This window comes from Sceloporus occidentalis, unplaced genomic scaffold (assembly GCF_023333645.1).
Source record: "Sceloporus occidentalis isolate IW3139 unplaced genomic scaffold, rSceOcc1.0.p SCAF_77, whole genome shotgun sequence".
Taxonomy (NCBI): Eukaryota; Metazoa; Chordata; class Lepidosauria; order Squamata; family Phrynosomatidae; genus Sceloporus; species Sceloporus occidentalis.
In genome coordinates this window covers 2,884,174-2,905,218 of record NW_028317057.1, presented here as the reverse complement: position 1 = coordinate 2,905,218, position 21,045 = coordinate 2,884,174, and the positions used below count along the sequence as shown (strand labels likewise).

General features: G+C 38.4%; 1 protein-coding gene across 5 annotated transcripts; it reads left to right on the top strand.

Moving 5' to 3' along the window:
• The first annotated feature begins 1,586 nt into the window (after positions 1–1,586).
• LOC149285578 (PDZ and LIM domain protein 3) lies at positions 1,587–20,809 on the top strand. Of its 5 annotated transcripts, none has more exons than XM_089495153.1 (8): positions 1,587–1,679; positions 12,341–12,492; positions 13,146–13,230; positions 15,232–15,299; positions 16,901–17,155; positions 19,350–19,480; positions 19,792–19,900; positions 20,620–20,809. In XM_089495153.1, exons 1-8 carry the CDS (start codon positions 1,587–1,589, stop codon positions 20,807–20,809), a joined length of 1,083 nt encoding a protein of 360 aa, XP_089351279.1. The 5 variants fall into 5 exon arrangements, with proteins under 5 accessions (XP_089351279.1, XP_089351278.1, XP_089351281.1 ...); XM_089495152.1 differs by having other exon boundaries at positions 16,892–17,155; XM_089495155.1 differs by lacking the exon at positions 16,901–17,155.
• Positions 20,810–21,045: the final 236 nt, after the last annotated feature.

Below are 21,045 nucleotides of genomic sequence, written 5' to 3'. Positions count from 1 at the left end.
GCTTTTCTATTCCAGCATGACTGTGCCCCGGCGCAAAAAGCCAGGTCCATAATGTCATGGTTGGATGAGTTTCCGGTGGAAGAACTCAAGCGTCATGCACAGGGCGCTGACCTTAACCCAACTGAACACCTTTGGGGTGAATTGAAATGCTGATTGCAAGCCAGGTCTTCTCATCCAACATCAATCCCTCACCTTCACAAATGCTCTTTTGGCTATATGGGCACACATTTCCCGCAGACAATCCAAAATCTTGTGGAAAGACTTCCCAGAAGAGAGACTCCTATAGCCACAAAGGAGGGCAAACTCTGTATTAATGCCCATGGTATTGGAATGGGATGTCCGACACGCACATATAGGTGTGATGGTCAGCTGTCCACATTCATTTACAGAAAGAAAATATACTTATACAAACAAATTATACAAACAAACAATCCGGTCATCACAGAAATGCCATATGAAGTTCTTGTTAGAATAGCTGTACTCTGAAAAGTTTGTATGAGCAGCGTCCTCGTCATCTCGTGTTTCTGTAAGTCAAATTGATAAGTTATACACTACTTGTTATGTCCTGTTTACCCATTGTACAGCGCCGCAGCATATAATGGTGATATATAAAACAATTAATAATAATCATAAGGGCTTTAGGTACTGGCTCCAAATATTTTAAGGTCCAGGTGACAATTGCCCCACCATGACAGGACAATTAGAGGGATAGAAGTTAATGTATAAGATGACTTATAATGCATGAAAATGTTTCCTTTACTGAGACAGTGGTAGATTAGCAGAATAGCCTCCCGGTAGAGGTGGTATAGGTTAAAATTTTGCGGGGAAAATAAGTATGCATGGCGTATATATAGATTATGAATAATCGGTTACTATAGTGCAACACTGTTAGAATGACAATTAAATGTATGCTTATATTTGCAACTGATTGCCAGCTGGATAACAATCTTTGCCCTGAATATGTTCAATACTATCCTAAAGGTTAACTGTGAACTGTGTATGAGCATGATGTCATAAACCTGATCCTGTAACTGCTCTTACATATGTACCCAATCCACACTACCTATGTTGGTTGGTAAACAGTAACATTGCTGAAGATATTGATAGTATCATAAAACCACCGTTGACTAAATGAGTTGGGGTCAATGAGCAATGTAGCATTTTCTACAGAGAGCAAAACTATGGCTTTGTAAAGGGTTAAATAATGTGCTTTTGAAAGCTGGAAGCAAGCCAAATATTACATCATTGCTCGTGTTAGACAATTAGCTCTAAATTGAACAGTCCTAGCCAGTTGAGGCATTGCAAGTGTTAAAAGTATTTGAATTGCATGACGAAGTGCCCCTGCGACTTGGGAAGGGGGGGTCATTATCCACCTCCTCTAAAAACTTCTCCTCCCTCCCTCTCCAAGTCCCCTGACCAGGTTATGACGTCAGCCCGAGCAAAGGGATAAAGAGAAGATCATAAGGCATCAAGGGATCAGGCTGCTGCTTGCAAGAGGAGGGGATACCACCTCAGGACCAGTGTGTGAGACATTGTTACAAACTTTCCATTACCAATTACATTAAGGCTCACCGGTTACAGTGAAGATGCCACAGAATGTGGTCCTCCCTGGACCTGCTCCCTGGGGTTTCAGGCTAACTGGGGGCATAGATTTTAACCAGCCTCTGGTCATCTCTAGGGTAAGTGATCTGGCTCCAGTTCGCAGGGCTTTCATTTCTTTATCTTTGATGTGTTACTTGGCAAGATTATTTTTTAGTTGTACTTTGTGTGAATATATATATGTATATTATGTATATATATATATATATATATATATATATATATATATATATATATATATATATATACACACACACATACACACAATACTTGATTTCTGGGTATAAATGATTAGTATAGGTGGTCTGTAGGATGTTTAGATGAGGGCATCTGGCTTTGTGCCTGCAGCAGGTGGTGTCTGGTTTGGTATGTTGTCGGTAGGATCAGCTGCCTGGTTTCTGTCTACCAAATGGTATTTAGGAAAAGGGTGGTATGCATAAAAAAAGAGTATTTATTCAGATTCACAATAAGGGCAGCCTTTTGTTGCCTCTATAAAATCTAGCAATTTGATTAAGTTTAAACTAGGTTTTGTGCTGCTCTGTACCTCTTTACTCGAATTTGCTCTTCTATTATCAGAATGATTAATAAATGCCTTCATGATTTCTTACTAAACTTTGTGGATCAGTGCACCTTCAACAGGTGTATCAGTGTATTGAGATTAATATTATTACTAATAAAAATCTTTATAAATGAGGAAAAATATTACACAATATTGTTGACTTTGAAAAGAAGTACACCTGGATCAACTCCATGGAATAAAACATTTTACTATTAATTAATAGTACTTTTATGTCGCATGATGACCCCTTGACACTAGTGTTTTTACAGCTTTTTTGCCTGGTGCTGAATCACAATTTTTTGAAGGGTAAAGATAAGTGGGAGCGACAAGGTTGCATTGAAGTCTTAAGGCCACTGGATCTCAAACCAGTGAGAGTTCCCAACATTTAAAAAATTGTAAGTTAATACTTCCCAAATATGGTCTGTAACTAGGCATGGAATGTACTTCATCAGTCACCCATAGCTAACATCTGATTCATGGCTGAGACCTATGGGCTCATAATGCTTAACCAAGGGATTCCCATATACTGGTTTGGATCCCTATATGAGGCCTCGGATTATAAGGAGGCATATGTAAATAACTAGGCTAATTTTGAGTATGAAAGCCATGTACATTCATACAGTTAGAGATACTACATTAAAATACATTAAAAAGTTGGGAAGAATATGCAAGATAACTGATTAAATTAAATTCCTAATGCAACTGGTCAGTTATTGACAGTACAGCACAATACTAAAGAAGCTAAATTTGCAAAAGAGGAATGTATTAGAAGAGCACAGAATGGATCTAGTCACATTGTTACTCTTGACCCCCGAGTGGTCATGTTTGGAACTGCAATTCAAGCACAAATAATAATTATTTTCTTCCTGTGAGACAAATATATATATTGGTGATCAGATGACCCTGAATGAGACTGATGAGACTGAATGCCTTATAAAAGATGTCGCTTTTTTGGAAGGTGTATAGTTTGTAAATAAAAGATTTAGGTAGCGGTTGTACCCTTTGCCAGCCCTTCCGGATTTTCTGCCTCACTTGGTATGCAGAAACCTGTTAGGTCCATTGGCAAAATGACTGCTAGCTGCTGAGCTTGAGAGGGGGGTGGGGAATCATCTGCAAATAAGTTCCTGCCCCAGGCCCCCAACTAGCTAAACTTGGGGGTGGGGTACAAAAAATGTACATCGTTGTCATCTAAATGTTGGGGCAATTTAATGTTTTTTTAAGGCTTGTGCAACTTTGAGATCAGAGATTTAGAGAAGAAATCTGACCTAGTGAGACAGAACTTACAGAAACATTCCTTTAAACAACCCAGACAAGGGTTAAGTTTCCTTCTCTATGAAGACTAATAGATAATACAGTTTGGGATGACATATTTTGCTCATTGAAGCTACATGGACAGTTAGTAAAAGGTGTCTGCAGGAGCTGAATTTATGAAACCATATGGTGAAATACTTCACCAAATCCTTAATAAAATACCCAATTGTTAACTTTTTTTTAACATCATTTTATGCAAATAATTTGAAGATATTTGGATTTTTTCTGCAATCAATGGCTCTTTCCAGTGATTCATGTCCTTAAAATGGAAAAGATACACTTATTCAGGGCAGGGAAAACATACAGGGAGCTTCAGTTAATGCTCCTCTACTATCATTACTGTGCTATAATTTATTATAATTATTAAACTGGATATGTGTGCCATATCTATCAAGAATTTTAACCTGCTTGTTAGTAAATTCACAAAACCTTTAAAAATTAAAAGAAAATACTAGCTGTTTGGGCTGTGCATTCAGGCCCAGAAAAATACAATAATACCCTACAATGAAAAACAGATTATAAAGCTGTGTGAACGGCATCACATTGTCTTTAATCTAAAGCTATCCGGTTTGGTTGGCTGGACTCTAATTTTCACAATTAAGTGTGGGTTTAAAAATTGAAATTAAACAGGCGTCGTGTCATGAAAAGCACAATGGGGTTTATCCACAAAATGATGACAAACATGTCATAATACGGGGCCAACCCTGGTTGAGTTTCCATTGTAAGAAGGGTTCTTCCATGGCAACTCATTAACAATTCTAGTAATTAAAGCCTTTAACCTACAAGGCATTTGTCTAGCACAGTTTAGCAGGCGGTTGTGCCCTCTACTAACAGATTGGTTCTGGATTTAGAGGTTGTGCCAGCGGTGTGTTGTGTTCGGCCGATTTGGAGATCTAAGCTTGTATGTTTGTATCAAAGCCATCAGTGGTAGCCGCGTTGACTTATGGGGTCATTACGTAGCAATCCAGCGTCAATACACAATGCGTAATAGAACGCTGTATCCACACAGATCATGTACATGCCACAGATGGTATCTGTATGATTGAACCACTAACCATTCGTGTATGGGAAAGTTATTTCTTATATGTCAAATCATTTAACATCCCTTTTTTGCAGAAGCTCAATGGGGCTAGTGAAATCAGTGAGCCATCTGCAAACTCCTGGTTTAATTAATAAAACCATGTAATAACCATCAATACTGGTGGGTTATAGTATATTTCACTTTCATAACATTACAATATGATGATCATCAATTTATATTTCCACAGCGCTTCTTACAGTACATACTTTCAAAGGGTATGACAAAACTAGAACTGACAGACTAAGACAAACTGCTACATTAGATAAAGAGCACCATGCCCGTAAGCTTACAATCTAGAATGTGCATATATAATTGTTACTCGTTCAGTCATTGCCAGACCTCTGCTCTCGATTCTAATTACAGCTGCTATGCAAACTGCACAGCTTCACTGTATACTCAGCTGTTGAACTTATATCATTACCATGCTATAGAAGGAAGCGGAGAAGATCAGGGATATTTGATTATTTAGTTTATATATATTTCTTTCTTACAACATGATGGAACTCTATGACATTATTTCGCTGTGTGCCGAGTACTCCGCATTATATAAGAAATATAGTATTTGACAGCATTCGGGGACCATCTAGTCTGCCCATTTTTCCTGTTTGCTGTGAAACATTGGGCGGATTATACCCTTTGGTTAAGGCATATTGCATTTCACATAAGGGTCTTGTCTACTGAAACATGAAATGAATGTGCTCCAGAGAGGGTTGTCCTTGCCAAAGGAAGGAGGTGGTATTATTAAACTGAACATATGCACCGAGGGAGCGTGCCGAGGACAGCCTTCTCTGTGCACCTGCCAAGCAGCTGACATAAGAAGGCACGTAAACCTATAGCAATCCCAGCCATGATGTAACTTGTATACACTCTGGCTGTCTGGCTAATCACATGGCAAAAAAACTAAGTCAATAGCTGTAAACATAAACCCAGTACATGGGCTTGGTAATCAAGAAGGATAAAAAACTCCAACACATAAACAGTTTTGATGACAGACTGGTGTTGGGTTTTACAGAGTGAAAAGCGGAATCATCTTCATTGACTCCATTGCTATTGTAATAGGCAGAAAACTGCCATTAATATGATTTCTACATAGAAGGAGCAACTAGAGTATTTCTTAAAATTACTGATGTCAGTATGTAACTATAAACTAAATGAAATCCAGCAAAATGTAGTTTCTGCATGTATGTGATGTCAGTTCAGATATGGTCACAACACATAAGCTGGTGCCAATGTCAACATACTAATATTAATGTTGACGGTAAAATTTACTTTACAGAAGACCACCAGAAAGCGGCCACCCAGGGTGTTGCACAGGAAGCGTTTAATTCTGTGAGCCAGCTGTCAGCCAAGCACCCAAACGTCCCACCAGTACTGACTGCGATCATGTCTGCAGTTCCTTGCTTCATCCGACTGCCTTGTTAATTTCTCTTGTATTATTCAATACGGAATATAGCGTCACCTTCATTCTGTAAGGTCTGGGGGGAAAGTTATAATCATTTGAATGGCCACAGACCGGCTGGTATTCACATGAGTTGTGGTTCAACAACAGCTGGAGGTCTATAATATGAATTAAATGTTCTGTTAATTAACTAGATCGGTAGATTTTGTTTCCCAGAAAGTCGGTTGGAAAGTATCCATAAAATAGCCGAGCTTTGTTCCCTGTTAAGAGGATATGCCCTGGGATAGATTAGTAGCGTTGGATCAGGCATTCACCATAACAAGTTCAATTAGACGCATAAAGCAAGCTATAGGCTAACAGTCTGACATTACAACATTAGGCTGTATAGTAAAAAAGATAACTTCAAGGGGAATGATAGATACACAATAAAGAAAAGGTAACATTGTGACATTAGAATTTTACAATCCAATTTCAACTTCTCTGCCCTACAGGACAAAATCTAAGACAAGACAAAAGGGCTGATTAAGGTTTGAGTCCCAACATCAGGAAAAATGGGCAGAGTAGATGAGCCGAATGCGTGTTATCTGCTGTTATTTATGTTATTTATGGTTTTATGGGTAGAGGGTGCTGGGTGTGTGATCTTTTTTTCTGTACAACTCCAGACTCCACAATTAATCTTTTTGTCACATCCTGGATTATGTTACCAATCTATAGCTACAGTTCCCAATGGGCATGGGGAAAGCTTTGGGATTTTGTAATGAGACTTTTTTTTCACTTCTTTTTGTAATTGGACTTTCGGAAGAGAAAAGATGTGTTTTTTATTTACAAATTGTAATTTCTGCTGTTTCTACACACATTAGTGGGACTTATGGTTGTAAAACATGGTTTTATCCCCATATCCACCAAACGCTCTAAGCTCCTAGAAAAGGGAGACTGCAGCAGAAGAGAGATTTGTTTCTTCTAAAGAGGCTCATATGCAATGCTTTGCATTTTCCTCACTCTTTTCATCGATATGTTGTTGCCTTCTACTACTGTGTGAATTCTCCTTATAACCTTCACATAAGAAACACATTGCTCACAGACATTCACAAAAGTATTCTAACATCTGGGGTTCATATCTGCCAAGCACATCTAAGTCACTCTGACCCCTGCAGCCAGCAAAGCTCATCTTCTACATACACCTGTTATATTTAGCTGTTAACACAACATAATGAAGACTACAAACCTTATATGAATGGAGAGTACAGACCTGAGTATTAAGACCATATTAGTAAGGCAGTTTGGTAATATCTGATGAGGATGTATTTCCTCTTTTAGGGTCAATATATTAATGATTGGTTAATTAGAATAAGTGACAGGAGTCTCATAAAATGCATGACAACTTATGAACACAAATATCCGTGAGATCATTTTGTTTCCATCAAAAGAGGTTGCGCTGCTTAAACAGATTAAGCAGCTACCTAAATGCAAAGTATGAATGGATTTATATTTATAATATATCAATAAATTGCTTTAATAATTAAATCACCTACAGAGCATATGTATTATGTTTTCAGTTTACATGTACATAGATCCTTTACTTGTGTTTGAGAAGGACCTTCAAATGTTTTTTTAATACTACAAGCCACCCTTAGATATTAAAGTATATAGATAGTCTATTAAGTTGAAATGCATAAGCAATGGAGGCTTATCCATATATCTACTCGAATATAAACTAGTGTGGTTTTAAGTGAGCATAGATAACTATAAGTGTATCTTCTCATTTTTCTAATGTCCTAATCACAGAGCATCCAAAATTATATAAATACATATATAAATACAAAATAAATATATAAATACATTTTATATTTATATTATATTTTAATAAGAAGAGAATGAAACATTTTATTTTTGAATTGTAGGATGTAAGCTCATTTAGCACTTGTTGACTGTATCAAAGTATGTTCATCCAATGTGCTCACCAGTTTGGATTGCAAGGATGTTCCAAGCTGAGCGCTATCAAAACAGGAGGGAAGCCTGTTCTATTCTAAGACCCGGTACAAGATCCATTAGTCGTAATCCTTTCACTTAACAAGAGCTCAGTTTACAGTCAAGATTTCATATTGACTTACCGGGAAATTAGCAATCACACAGGCTAAACACATTATTTTTAAGTATTTTCTTAAATAAGTCGCGTGCTGAAACATTAGGGCAATGTACTACGGTAAATGTATTATTCTCACATGGAAAAAAACATTAAATATATGTCACAGTAAATCAATTGCAAAGTATCCTTCTTTACAAGCTCCATTTCATTCCCAAGAATGTACAGGAATACTTAATAGTTTACACAGTTTGTGATGAGATAGTATTAGAAGTAAACTAATACCTTCAGCGCCAGTGGCTTCGGACCCAAGTCACATTCTCAAGATGATGCTAGTAGTCCGGGAGCCAAGCAGGACCTTTCCTGCTGAACCTGCAATATAAGTAATATTGCCCTCTTGCATATGCCCAGTAGCACAATCAAAAACTTCATACGGACAGTCAAAAGACAGAACTGCTTTCTAAGTTCAAAAGTAAAAAAAAATGTAATTAAATTTTTTTTAAAAACCCATTGAATTATTGAATTACAAATGAGGTCTGGAAGACTAATGACACATATATAATAACTTAAGAGCTAAAGTAAAAAAAGGCCTTACGTATACTGTACTTGGTATTTTTAATAAAAATGTGTATGTGTATTTTTTAATATACCATGACAATGCTGCGGCTTATTCACTAAAAGAAAAGTTAACACGTTGTAGGTTCAACTCTACTTCATTATGAAGGGCCAATACTAGACTGTAAGCTCGTTTGAGCAGGGCCCTCCTCACCTGTTGTCTCTGTTAGTCAATTTGTTATATTACATACTACTTGTTATGTCCTGTCTACCCATTGTACAGCGCTACGGAATTTGATGGCGCTATATAAAACAATAAATAATAATAATACTAGCAAATATCTCTGGTAAGAGGATCTGAGCTGCACCTGTATAATTCAGAATGTAATGGGAGAAAAAAATCTCACTAATTTTACTATGCATTATAGATCACCAGCTAAGCTCTTTCTGCAGCAGAAGCTCTCTGAGGATGACATTTCATAATGTATAGTGAAGTCAACCCTTCTGCAAACTCTCCCTTAAATATGCCCTGCCGTCAGATTCCACTGATCCCCACGGATGCCAAATAATTACAAAAATAACAAACACACAAAAGTTATTTCTGCGTTTCAAACATTGGTTTTGCAACTCAGTCTTACAAAGATCATTGAAGCATAGATAACCTAATAATAATCACATATTTTGGCTTCTTGCCTAATTTATACAATCGTAAAAACATTGACCCTGGCACAGACCATGTCCCCACTATGTTTCTGTCGGAAACCACAGACACACTGATACTTATTGTTGTTTGCACCACATCCTTGAAATGATCGATTCTGGAATAAAAGATTAATGGTTTGCATTATCATAGCAATTCTGAAAAGCCAGCCAAATTCCTGTTTGCTATGTACGTTTTAACAGCCCTAGGGAATAATGTGAATTTTCTGATGCCAGAATATTGTCTATTTTTAGTGCAAAATCTCACCACAAAAAAGTTATTGTTTCACAGTAACAGTATCCATGCTGGTTTGACAAGTCAAAGTGTACTTAGCATGGCGAGAGAAAAGAATATATATATATCATTTCTATAAGTCACCAACATAAAAAAATAAATGTAGAATTATATATCTTTGAATGAAATCAATCTTGGAAAATCTCAGGTTAGATATATTTTTCTTAAGGAAATGAGTTAAGGCAATGTGTTAAAAATGTTACAATTTAACAAATCTCTTTGTATGAGTAGCCATGTTCTTCTGTACCTTTGGTTAGTATGGTGCCAAATGAAGTAGTTTGTTGTAGGGTATGCACGTGAGGTATACAGGCAGTGGTTTTGGTATCAATTAAATTGAAGGCAAGAACTAATCATTTCAGGTTCAGCTCTTTGGTGAGGAGGGTACATGATCCTATTATAAAGTCTGTAAGGAAGTCCAGGGTCTTTAAGCCATATACAGTGCTGTAGTCCAGCATTGACAAAAAACTGCTTTTATTGTATTGCAGTGTATTCAGCCATGCTGTTTCTCTGCTTCCTGGCCCTGTGCGGTTCCTATTAGTTCTGTTGGATTATACCTGTTTTGACCCGGCTTGTCCTGACATTGCTCTTGGCTCTTATTCGTGATCTCCTGGTACTGACCCAGCTTGCCTGACACGCCTGCCATGCCTGAGGGATCACTGCCGTGTGTCCGATGCCCTGCGTAAGGGCTGTCCAGCCATGTGCCCTGTCCGAGGGCTCTCTAGCCATATTGCCAGTCAGGACCAGTCCTGTGTTCTACTTACCTGACTAGTCAGCTTACTCCAATACAGACTATCTCATAATAATATCCAGCCTTTGGTGTGTTTCTTTTCGCCTGTCTGTACCTTCCTACCTGTCAATATGCATCGTGGGGTACAAACAGAGCCTCTGGTATCTACTGCAACAGGGCTCCTACCCGACCTGCTTACCCAAGCCCTGACACTAGGCAGATTTGGGCTACCATTGTTGTCAATCATGTGATCTTTTCCTGGTGAAACACCACAAAGTGTCTGGCTGGGTGATTAAGACTGTGTCATCCCATTGTTTACCACAGGCAGTGTTATAAGGAAATAGACATGGATCAAACGGACCAGAAACGATTCAGGCTACTTTTTTGTTTCGTTTTTGGTCCTTCTGTTTTTGGGACGACAAATTTTGTTTCCTGCTCCTTCAGTTCAAAGAATTCAAAGAAACTAGATTTGTTGTCATTCACTCTCTAACATTTTCCTGCCTTCTCTGACAACCCCTTTCATGTCTCTGCAGCTCCTCTTCTTGTTCTTCTCTTGGCTCTCCCCTACATTACCCAGGGCTCTTCTGCAACAGAGCGGAGCCTTGGCAGCCGCCCCCCCCCCTTAGAGAAATGGGGAAGAGGCTGTCTGCTGAGGCTCCACCCTGTCGCGGAAGTGGAACACCAGACCAGAATAATGGAGATGGAAATGAAAGATAAGTGCAGAAAGGTTTCTCTTTCTCCACGTATCCGTCTGCGGTATTCTGGCCTGGTGTTCCACTTCCACAACAGAAGGTGCGCCCTGTCACAAAACTAATACACCAGGCTGGGATAACGCTGCAGAGAGCCAGGACAAGCTGGCCACTGAAGAAGACAGAAGAGAGAAGAAACACTGACAAGCAAGGAGACACTGACAAGCAAGAAGACACTGACAAGCAAAAAGACACTGACAAGCAAGAAGACACTGCATGAATTGACATATTTAACAAAATTTGTTAAGAAAATAACAGGAGCCTGTGTAAGCGTAGTAGAATGGGCTACGATAACAGAAGCAGAGCGCAAACAAATGGCTGATGGTGTGACTAAAAACATGTTATATTATTTTTTTTTTTTAAAGAAAACTTTTGGTGGGAGTTCCCCTTCTTCCTTAGGTGAACGTAATAGCCGAAGCAGGGCAGAATAATAGATGACAATAGTTATTGCCAAGTGTATTTGTAAAAATAGTTTATGAAGTTATGCTAAACTCAAAAACTATGAGAACCTGAGTCATGGTTTAGGAATACAACAGATACACACAGACAGGAGTCTCTGAGACCCTATACACTGGAAAACACAAATGACATGATGCACCTGGGGCACTGGTCCTAAATATATCTCAGAGCCTGGTAATCACATATCAACTGCTGTTTATGTCGTCTTTCCATACAACCACAACTATTATCATTCAGCTCAGGCCCCATTGACTCTTCAAAGTGTAACAATAGGGTGTGTTTCGTTACACTTTGTGTATGGACACCACCTAGTAATATATTTAGAAAGTTGCCTTCCAACCCAGCTTAAATCAAGTTTCAATTCTAATGGCATTTTCTGGGGGAAAAACACTGAAAAAAAGATTCTTAAAAAGTTTTTTGTGATGAACATCAAAAGGAAATGATATATATATATATATTTATATATATATATATATATATAAAACACTTTCAAAAAGATGGTCAGCACTCCAGGTCTTTAAATTGACAATTTCATTTTATTCAAAGTCAAGTCGACGTTTCAGTCATTACTGACTTTCATCAGGACATGATATATATATAATAATATATATAATATAAGAGTTATAGTTTTTGTCTGGAGGCTAAGAGAAGATGAATTCAAGAGATGTTTGCATGTGAAGGCAGCACGAGACTTTGATGAAAAAGGTCAGGACAGCAAAGGCCAATTTGGATATCAACATTAAGATCATTGGAAGTAATATGTAGTAAAAATTTACAAAAAAGATGTCCACACTTGTTTCAGAGCAGTGACTTATGTATTCCAGATAACTCCTGGAAGCAAATCATCTATGGCAAACTTGTGTCCCGGTGATATGATACTTGCTATTGATGGGTACAACACGGAAAACATGACACATGCAGAGGCACAGGACAGAATCAAAGCGGCAACAGATCAACTCTGTTTAAAGATCGACAGGTATGTATCCATAAATGCACTACCCATGCATACTTCAAGTTTGCCTCGCGAGTAATTCACCAGCGACGATGGAAAAAGTAGCACATGCATCACATTAGAACAAGGACGGAAACAAACATTGAGGAAGGGCAGGCACAAGAGTTTACACTCTTTAACCAAGAGAGCATATGTACACATGTGAACAAAACTCATCACCTTCGCCATACACTAGGAATGGACAGGCTCAGTGAGCTCCTCCTGTAGGAATGAGTAAGCTGGCCCTGTATATTGCATAGTTAAATCAGCAAGACAACTCTGTTGCAGCTATGCACTATAACTATGCAGAGCCAACTCAGCCCTCAACACCTCTTTTTAATTCTATAGATTATTAAAGAAACATTGATGAGAAGCAGCCGGCCCATCCAGTCTGATGTAGAAACTCAGCCCTTAATCACTTCTTGGTCTTGTCTTAGATCCAAGATAGCTTTATTCCTATCCCATGCATGTTTAAAGCATGTTTTAGCTTCTACCACTTGTGCGGAGAGACTGTTTCTCTTATATACCACCTTCTCAGTAACATTTAAAAAGGACCTTATCTATATAGTGATAGTTTATAATTGAGCATTGTGAGCAATATATATAAATATTACAGTCTTTTTTTTCTCCTTTCCTAGAGCAGAAACCAGGATGTGGTCTCCCCAGGTCTGTGACGATGGAAAGTCACATCCTTATAAAATAAACTTGGAAGCTGAACCACAGGTAAATGAAAAAAAAAATACTTTCATTTTAACACGAGCAGTAGCCGGCAGTATATGAAAGAAAGTGAAAGAATAGATTGTTTTTTTCTATAACATTTGAAATAACTGGAAAACCCCTTAAGAAAAACATTGACACCATCACTTTGCAGATAAAGTGTTGTAACGGATTAGAAACAACTGTTAGACACATGATAGATATTTTGAATGTAAAGAGATTAAGACGTCTTGGAATATTAAGTATACTCGCACACAGCTGCCTTCTGCTGAATGATTCATAGGACACGTTGCCATGTGCATTAACAGCTGGATTTCAAAAGGGGAACTTCCACCATATTTTCATATCATTGTTAGAATTATTCCGCCACGCTTCTTACAATATATACACTCAGGGGTATGACAAAACTAGAACCGACAGACCAACACAAACTTATGTTCGCAAGATTCTACTCTAGATATCTTTTTTATCATCCCATGATTTTAATGAATATTTCACACTAAACGTTGCACGAATAATAGATTAATTTCTACGTCCCGTGCACATACTCACTTACCCGTTCCCCCTTAGCTATTTGTGAATAGCTTGGCAGCCTCTTGGGGATCAGAACAAGCAGTGATTATGTCACACAGCACAGCGTACATAATCACCAATATTATATGATGCAATCTATATCACTAAGGGATTTTAGGTTTTTATATTTAATATATACACACACACGCACACATACATACACCCAAACCATTTTTTACAGAATGTGTTGGCAAATGATTAACAAATTAATGTCAAGTGGTGAAATTTACCATTAATGTGTTTTTTTTTAACAATGGGGGTGATTTATAAAAAGCAACAGCAGTGGCTGTTATGCCCAAAGCATAATATTTATGTATACACATAATTATTGCATTATATATATATATATATATATATATATATACACACACACACGTGTGTGTGTCTGTTGCACTACTTTAGTCTGTTTAGTTTTTTTGGTGGAAAAAATAGTTATCCATGAGATCCGCTACTTTAGATCTATTTTTTGGATTTTAGGAAAAAAAAAACGTTTCTAAGTTTATCCCTGCAACAATGCTGTAAATCACCCCCAAAAAGCGTTGCTTGTTGTGTGTTTAACATGCATGAACTGTAGCTTGGTGTGTTTCATCTAAATGTACACAGGCGTTCAAGCCCATTGGTACAGCTCATAACAGAAGAGCACAGCCATTTGTAGCAGGAGTAAACATTGGTGACAAAAAACAGGTAGTGAGCTCTTCCTATAACACCCCAATCGGGCTTTATTCATCTGGCAACATCAAGGACGCATTCCATGGACAGATGCGGGGGCTTATTCCTAATGCAGAACAGATGTAAGTATTACCTTTTTCGTGTATGGCATGTGTTGCGTCTGATTTACGTGCTCTGTCTGTAACACAGCTAACTCAGGACCCTCATCTGTTTGGACATAGCTCATTGACATACAGGCGAGGATCCATAAGATAAACTTACCCATCTTATACAATACTGTCCAATACTGTTATTTTTAATTATGTTACAAATGGTCTTGTTATGCTGAGAATAACTAATAAAAGATGACTGCTTTTGCAATATAAATATTTGTGTTCGGAAAAAGCAAAACTCTTTCAAAGTGTTCATGATCCTTTTTTTTCCCTGATAAATAGCCAAAATAGACTGTAAACTGAATAATGGAATAAACTGGAATCAAAGTGTTGTAAAATACTTACTGGTAAAAAAAAAAAAACCCCAATGTTTTTGCTTGTTTTTTCTTCCTCTTAAAAGGTTACGGCAGCATTTGCTGCAAACATATTCCATTTGCCTGGAGGATGGTACAAAATAAATAATGCATTCTGCTTTGTAATAATTGTATCTTTTCTTCTGTGTTATAGCATAGATATATTTTGTTTTCCTATGAAGTTTAATGTTAGAATTGGTATTAATTAACCAACCAGACACTTATGGATAGCCTTGCTCAATTTGTTTTCTGTCCTACAGGATTTGGGATACTTTGAGCACAAGCATAATATCCGGCCTAAGCCTTTCATACTGCCAGGCCGAAGCAGGTTATAAACATTTTACTGTGTGTTTTGTGTGCATGTAAAACAGTCCTATAAATGTGCAGCGAGATTCGGTTTTATTGGATATATGAAAAGTCTTGCTTTGCCCATATCCAGATCTATGTATAGAATCCACTTCATAAACCCAAAAAAGAATACAGATGGCACAAAAGAACCAATTGGGTCACCAAGTCTGCTCTTTGTACTTAATTCTGCCTTTATGTAGATCCCAATAGGCTCATTACATGCAATATCTCCAACAGGCCCATTTAGTAAGCAGTTCTTCCAGGAGCTTGAATATTTGCATTATCCCTTTACTTGCAAACAGGACACTTATCATTTGTGGTTTGTTTCCAAATAACAGCAAAAGTGACCCCTAACTCTTTGTAATAAAGCACTATTAATAGAAAGCTTCCCAAGCCTTAAAAAGGTCTCCCGTGTGTAGCAAGAATTTATTAGTGAATGTAATAAATGGTTAATCTCATCACATCCATCAACAAATGTTTCAGAAGTCTGCAAGAATCTATTCCGCATGCAATCAGCATTTAACAACGGCTAACACGGCAGCTTTACAGTCAGCAGTGCAGGAGTTGTGTTCTAATATCACACTAATAGGAAAGCATTAATAACTACGCACATACATCGCGTGTCGCTTATTATTATTATTGAATACTGCGAGAGCGGCAGTCAGCCAGCAGGGAAAGTAATGCCGCCTCCGGAACAGTTTCTAAGCCACGGTGTTTTACTGCAGTAGATTATTGGGAAATGTTTTCAGTTGGCTTTTAAAATAAAATTATTATATTTCTATATAATCACCAGCAGATTCTGGGGTGCTATTACACTGCAGTGAGAATATCAGTAACACAATAATGCAAGCGTAAGATATACTGGTTCAAAAGGAGGGCAAGACCCTGCTCTTTGCAGTTTACAATCTCAGAGGCTGAGGAGGGATGTGACTTCTAGGAACTGTCCAGGGTTGACCTGGAGTCTACAGGTGAAGTGCTGCTTCTCTTTTCTCCTTATCAGCAGCTAGCCCCATCCATTGTACAGTTAACCACATCCAATGCTTGGCTAGCTCTGCCCTTGTGCGTAACTCGCCTCACCCCTACCTGAAGCCTCTCGCTCACAAGAAGAAGGGTTCCTGCCCTGGAATGGGTTATGGTGCGCCGCTTGGGCAAGGATGAAAGATTGCAGCTGTCACGTCAGTAGCCTGGAGATAGCAAAGGTTGTTTCTAATTGCAGTTGCGTTGTTGAAAGAGGAGGCAGGATCAATGAGAAAAAGTGAGAGGGAAGATAAAACTGGAGGAAACCTTGAAAGTTCTGAAAGTTAGAACTAGTGAGGTGAAGTTGGTAAATTAAACAGAATACCGGCTGATACCCGCTCGGTGTTGCCTGCACTCTCCCTCCAGTGTAATCCATCTGTTCACCCCACTTTCCTCATGCTCGTCATTCCCAGTGATTCCCGCTGTCTGCATGCCTGCTGCTTTCTATCACTTTCTGAATGCACAAAACGTATTGCTCTCTTTTCTCTGTCTTGCTCATATGTTTGCACTTGTTTCTTGCACCTCCTTGCCTCCCTCACTGGCTGGTTCACACAGTGGAAGCAGCACTCCTTCAGGTTTTGACCCCGGCAGCGGGCGCAGCACTCCTTCCACCGCAAGCACTGTTGGCACTATAGATCCTTGTGAGCTGAAAGCCGCTTCTCGGATTGCACCTAACATCCCCTTGGAAATGGAGCTTCCCGGCGTGAAGATTGTGCATGCTCAGTTCAATACACCCATGCAGCTCTATTCTGACGACAACATAATGGAAAGTCTACAAGGCCAGGTTTCTACCATACTAGGGGAGAAGCCACAGATGAGGTACACAGTGTACAAATACACATATAAACACTTTTACACTACAGCGCAATATTTCTCTGATGGGTACATTCATCAAATTATATTCAGAAACGCTGATCTATTAACGATGTCGTGTCAACCAAGGCTAGGAGCTGCATATGGAAATGCTAAAATAATACAGCACACAACATTTGTTTTAGATAATGTTCTGTGCAGTGGGGCTGCAATCCAGCTGATACCCAACCTGCTTTATCACAAAGCAGCCGAAGAACTGTGTCGCACCACATAAGGGTATAATGTAATAACAAAATAAATAAAATATAACAGTGCGCTTAGGTGCAGGAAATAATAATAAAAAAATTATATTTGCCTCTTGTATTTGTATCAAAATTTACAAAACCAAGATTAATACCAAGTTCCTAAGAAAATATGTTTAATATTGGTATTTATTGGTCCCAATTTGGTATTGATCTTCAAATCAAATTGGAAGGAATCTACTCCTGCTGGAGTTGAAGTTGGGGAAGCCTGTAAGACATCAGTTGGTGATATCCTACTACTCCATACCCGTGATACAACTACAATCTTTGAGGGTGAATAGAGAAAGCGCAACCAATAATATTCGTCTGTGATGATATTATACTATCATATTTTTTCTTTGCTTTTCTATATTGCTGAATGTCCATATACAAGAGGCATCTCAAAAAAAGAAATGTAAAGGGGTACATTTATTTTTTTTATTTGTCTTAGATTTCCTGCACTTAAATTGTTTAGTATGTTATACTGTATTTGCGCAATTATAAAGACTTTAAAGGCTTAAATTAGGGGGAAAAGTGCAGCCTATAATCAGGGTTTAGCACAGGGATGCGCAATTTGCGTGGCCCGACGGCCAGGACACGCAGTTACAGGCTCTGGGCAGGTGTTTTTTTGTTTCCCTTTTTATTTAGCTCTGGATCCTCCTCTTGCATCCAGTGAACGTAACCTCCGCTACTGCCCGTCGCTTCTATGACCGACCGCCAGCGCACCATAACCTTGTGGTGCTCCATCATAGAAGCCCCAGCGGAAGTGCCGGCAGCAGCAGAGGTTGTCTGGGTACATCGCGTGCTGCCTGCCAGAGAGGAGGATCCCACGCAGAGCTGCAGGGGACCTGGATCCTCCTCTGTGGCAGCCGGTGAACGTCGCAGACAACCTCCGCTGCTGCCTGCTACTTCCATCAGGGCTTCTATGACTGAGAGCCAGGGTGACATGACCTTCTGCTTCCTGCAGTCATGTCTCCCTTTTAGCTCCCCCTATGCCTCTATAACAAACACTGTAGTGCTGCAAATCCCATTCAGTCTCGCTGGCACCCAGCCTATCTATCCAGCTTCCCTGCCAGTGACACAGAAATGCAACTGCTGGGTTGATTGCATTGGGAAAGGCACCGTGAAAACAAATACCACTATGCGTGTAAATGAGCAGTTCTTCTCTAAAATGAGAGATACAGACAACGAAACCTCATTCCTTACTGATCACTAAAGAAAAAGAGGGTCCACAGAACAATGACAAAAGACTAAATAAATATTAAAAACAACCATGCTTTCTTTTGGAAAAGGTACAAATTACTTATTTCAGTATATTAATTTTATCACGACATAACTTGAGGTTCACAAGTGTACATTAATCTTGCTAATATTTCAACTTGTAACAGTTTGCAGTTTACAGCGTCGCTTAAAATGCACTATTTTTGAATAGCTGTCCAAATCGGAAACTTGAGCCTATGGGTCCATTTTGACATAATTCTATATAATGTTCACAGATGCTTGATCTTTTATCAAAATTAGTAGTGTGGAGAGTGATTCTGAGACCCTCACACATTTCTTGTAAAATAATGTATGAATCGGGATACTTTTCCTACTTCAGGATCCAAATATTTCCACTCGGCCCTTTGCGGGGTCTTTCTACTGAAGCTGCTGGTAAGGGTTCGCATGGAGCATATAATTTTATGCACATGCAAGTTTATCATAAGGTTTAATCATACAATGAGTTTAAGTGAAACTTTTTTATTTCGGGAAGGCCCTTTTATTTGGGTCCATGTTTTGTTCTATAATTCTATACCTTGGCACAGAAGTGTCGATACCAGACTAGTTTTATAACATTTCTTTAGTAGTAGCAATACTTCTGCTATTAGGTGTAATGACTCAGTGTGTAATGTTATATGACATCATTTTCCACTACACAGCGATCCGGTGCCTGCCGGTGTGCCTCAGTCAGATGTATACAAACTTCTTCATGATGACGCAGAGCATCCAAGCAAACCTAGGCAGTCTGGTTCATTTAAAGTTCTACAGGACATGGTTGACGATGACCCTGGTAAGTAGTCGCATTATTGTACGTGTTTTTGTCTTTTGTAGTGAGAATAGAAGCAAAGCGATTATTTAGTCGACGTGGATACATTTTATTGGGCCAACAAAGTGGTCTGTTAATTAATGTGTGCACAATAAGACATTGCCTTCAAATAAAGACATCAGCATATGTACACATTTAAATTAATGAAGAAAGGCAAAGATATTTATCATTGTAGAACTACTGATGCAATATTTGAGAATATACAAACATGTAAATAAGCAAGTATATTGAATTCAACATTTAACATTTTTTTTTCTTGTGTGTTAATTTGAAAGATCGCCCTTCAGGTACAAGGAGTGTTAAGGCACCGCTAACTAAGCCAAATGCAGGAGCGGCATCTGTGCAAAAGGTGCCAGTCTGTGACAAATGTGGAAGTGGCATAGTGTAAGTCATCTACCACTTTATGATATTATATATGTATATTATGGAGCATTATAAATCATAATACATTTGATCACACCCTGTCCACAAGTACTGCTGTGCCACCATAAAGTAGATTTACCAAATAATGAAAATGTGTTTTCTATGCAGCCTATGGTTTATATCACAGAATAAGAGTGGTCTCAGAGGTACAAACCCAGTTGGGAAATACATTTTACTTCATCATGAGATGATTCATGTACATCTATGTATTAGTAAATGTACATTAATTCAAACTACTAATAATGTTTTTTGTAAAGGAAAATAAACATTTGTACTATAATCACATTTTAAAACTGTGCTCTAAAATGCATTTGCTTATTAGTACCATGTAACTGGGTAAGAAATACTAAATTTGTGTTTGTGAGGTTAGTGCTTTGATGCAATTTGATATATTCTTGAATAAGATGTGTAACACTTGAGATTAACCCTGTGAGTGCTGGATTTCAGGGCACATTTTCCTTTTGTGAGACCAGGAAAATATTTGTAGTTTTGTAATAGGTAGGGTTAAGCGATAGCCATATCATTAACAGTTTAAACTTTACCTAGGAGAACTTATACATTGTTTAGGTTAGGACAAGTTAATCATAGATAAGTTTAAAACGAACTATTTTAAATCTTACTTTATTATGGTATGCTTTCTTGCGTTGCATATGTTTAAGTAATACTCATTATCGATACAGCGGCACTGTTGTGAAGGCTCGGGACAAGCTCCGTCATCCCGAATGCTTTGTGTGTGAAGACTGCAACCTGAACTTGAAGCAGAAAGGGTACTTCTTTGTGGAGGGTCAGCTGTACTGTGAAAACCATGCAAGAGCACGCATGAGGCCACCTGAGGGATACGATGCCGTCACTATCTACCCAAAGGCTTAACGTTTGAACACATCCCATCTGCTAATGCAAGGCTTTACAGACTAGGCTAGGCCAACTTTCCTGAGTTTAAAAAGGCAGATTTAACAGTACATATGCATCTAGTTATTATATGGACAGGAAGCACAGCATTTATATTAATAAAAAACACAACTCACTGTAGATCACACAAGCAACTGGTTGAAAATGAAATCACTGCCAGAAGTGTCCTTTTGCTTTTAATTGAGCAACATGCATTG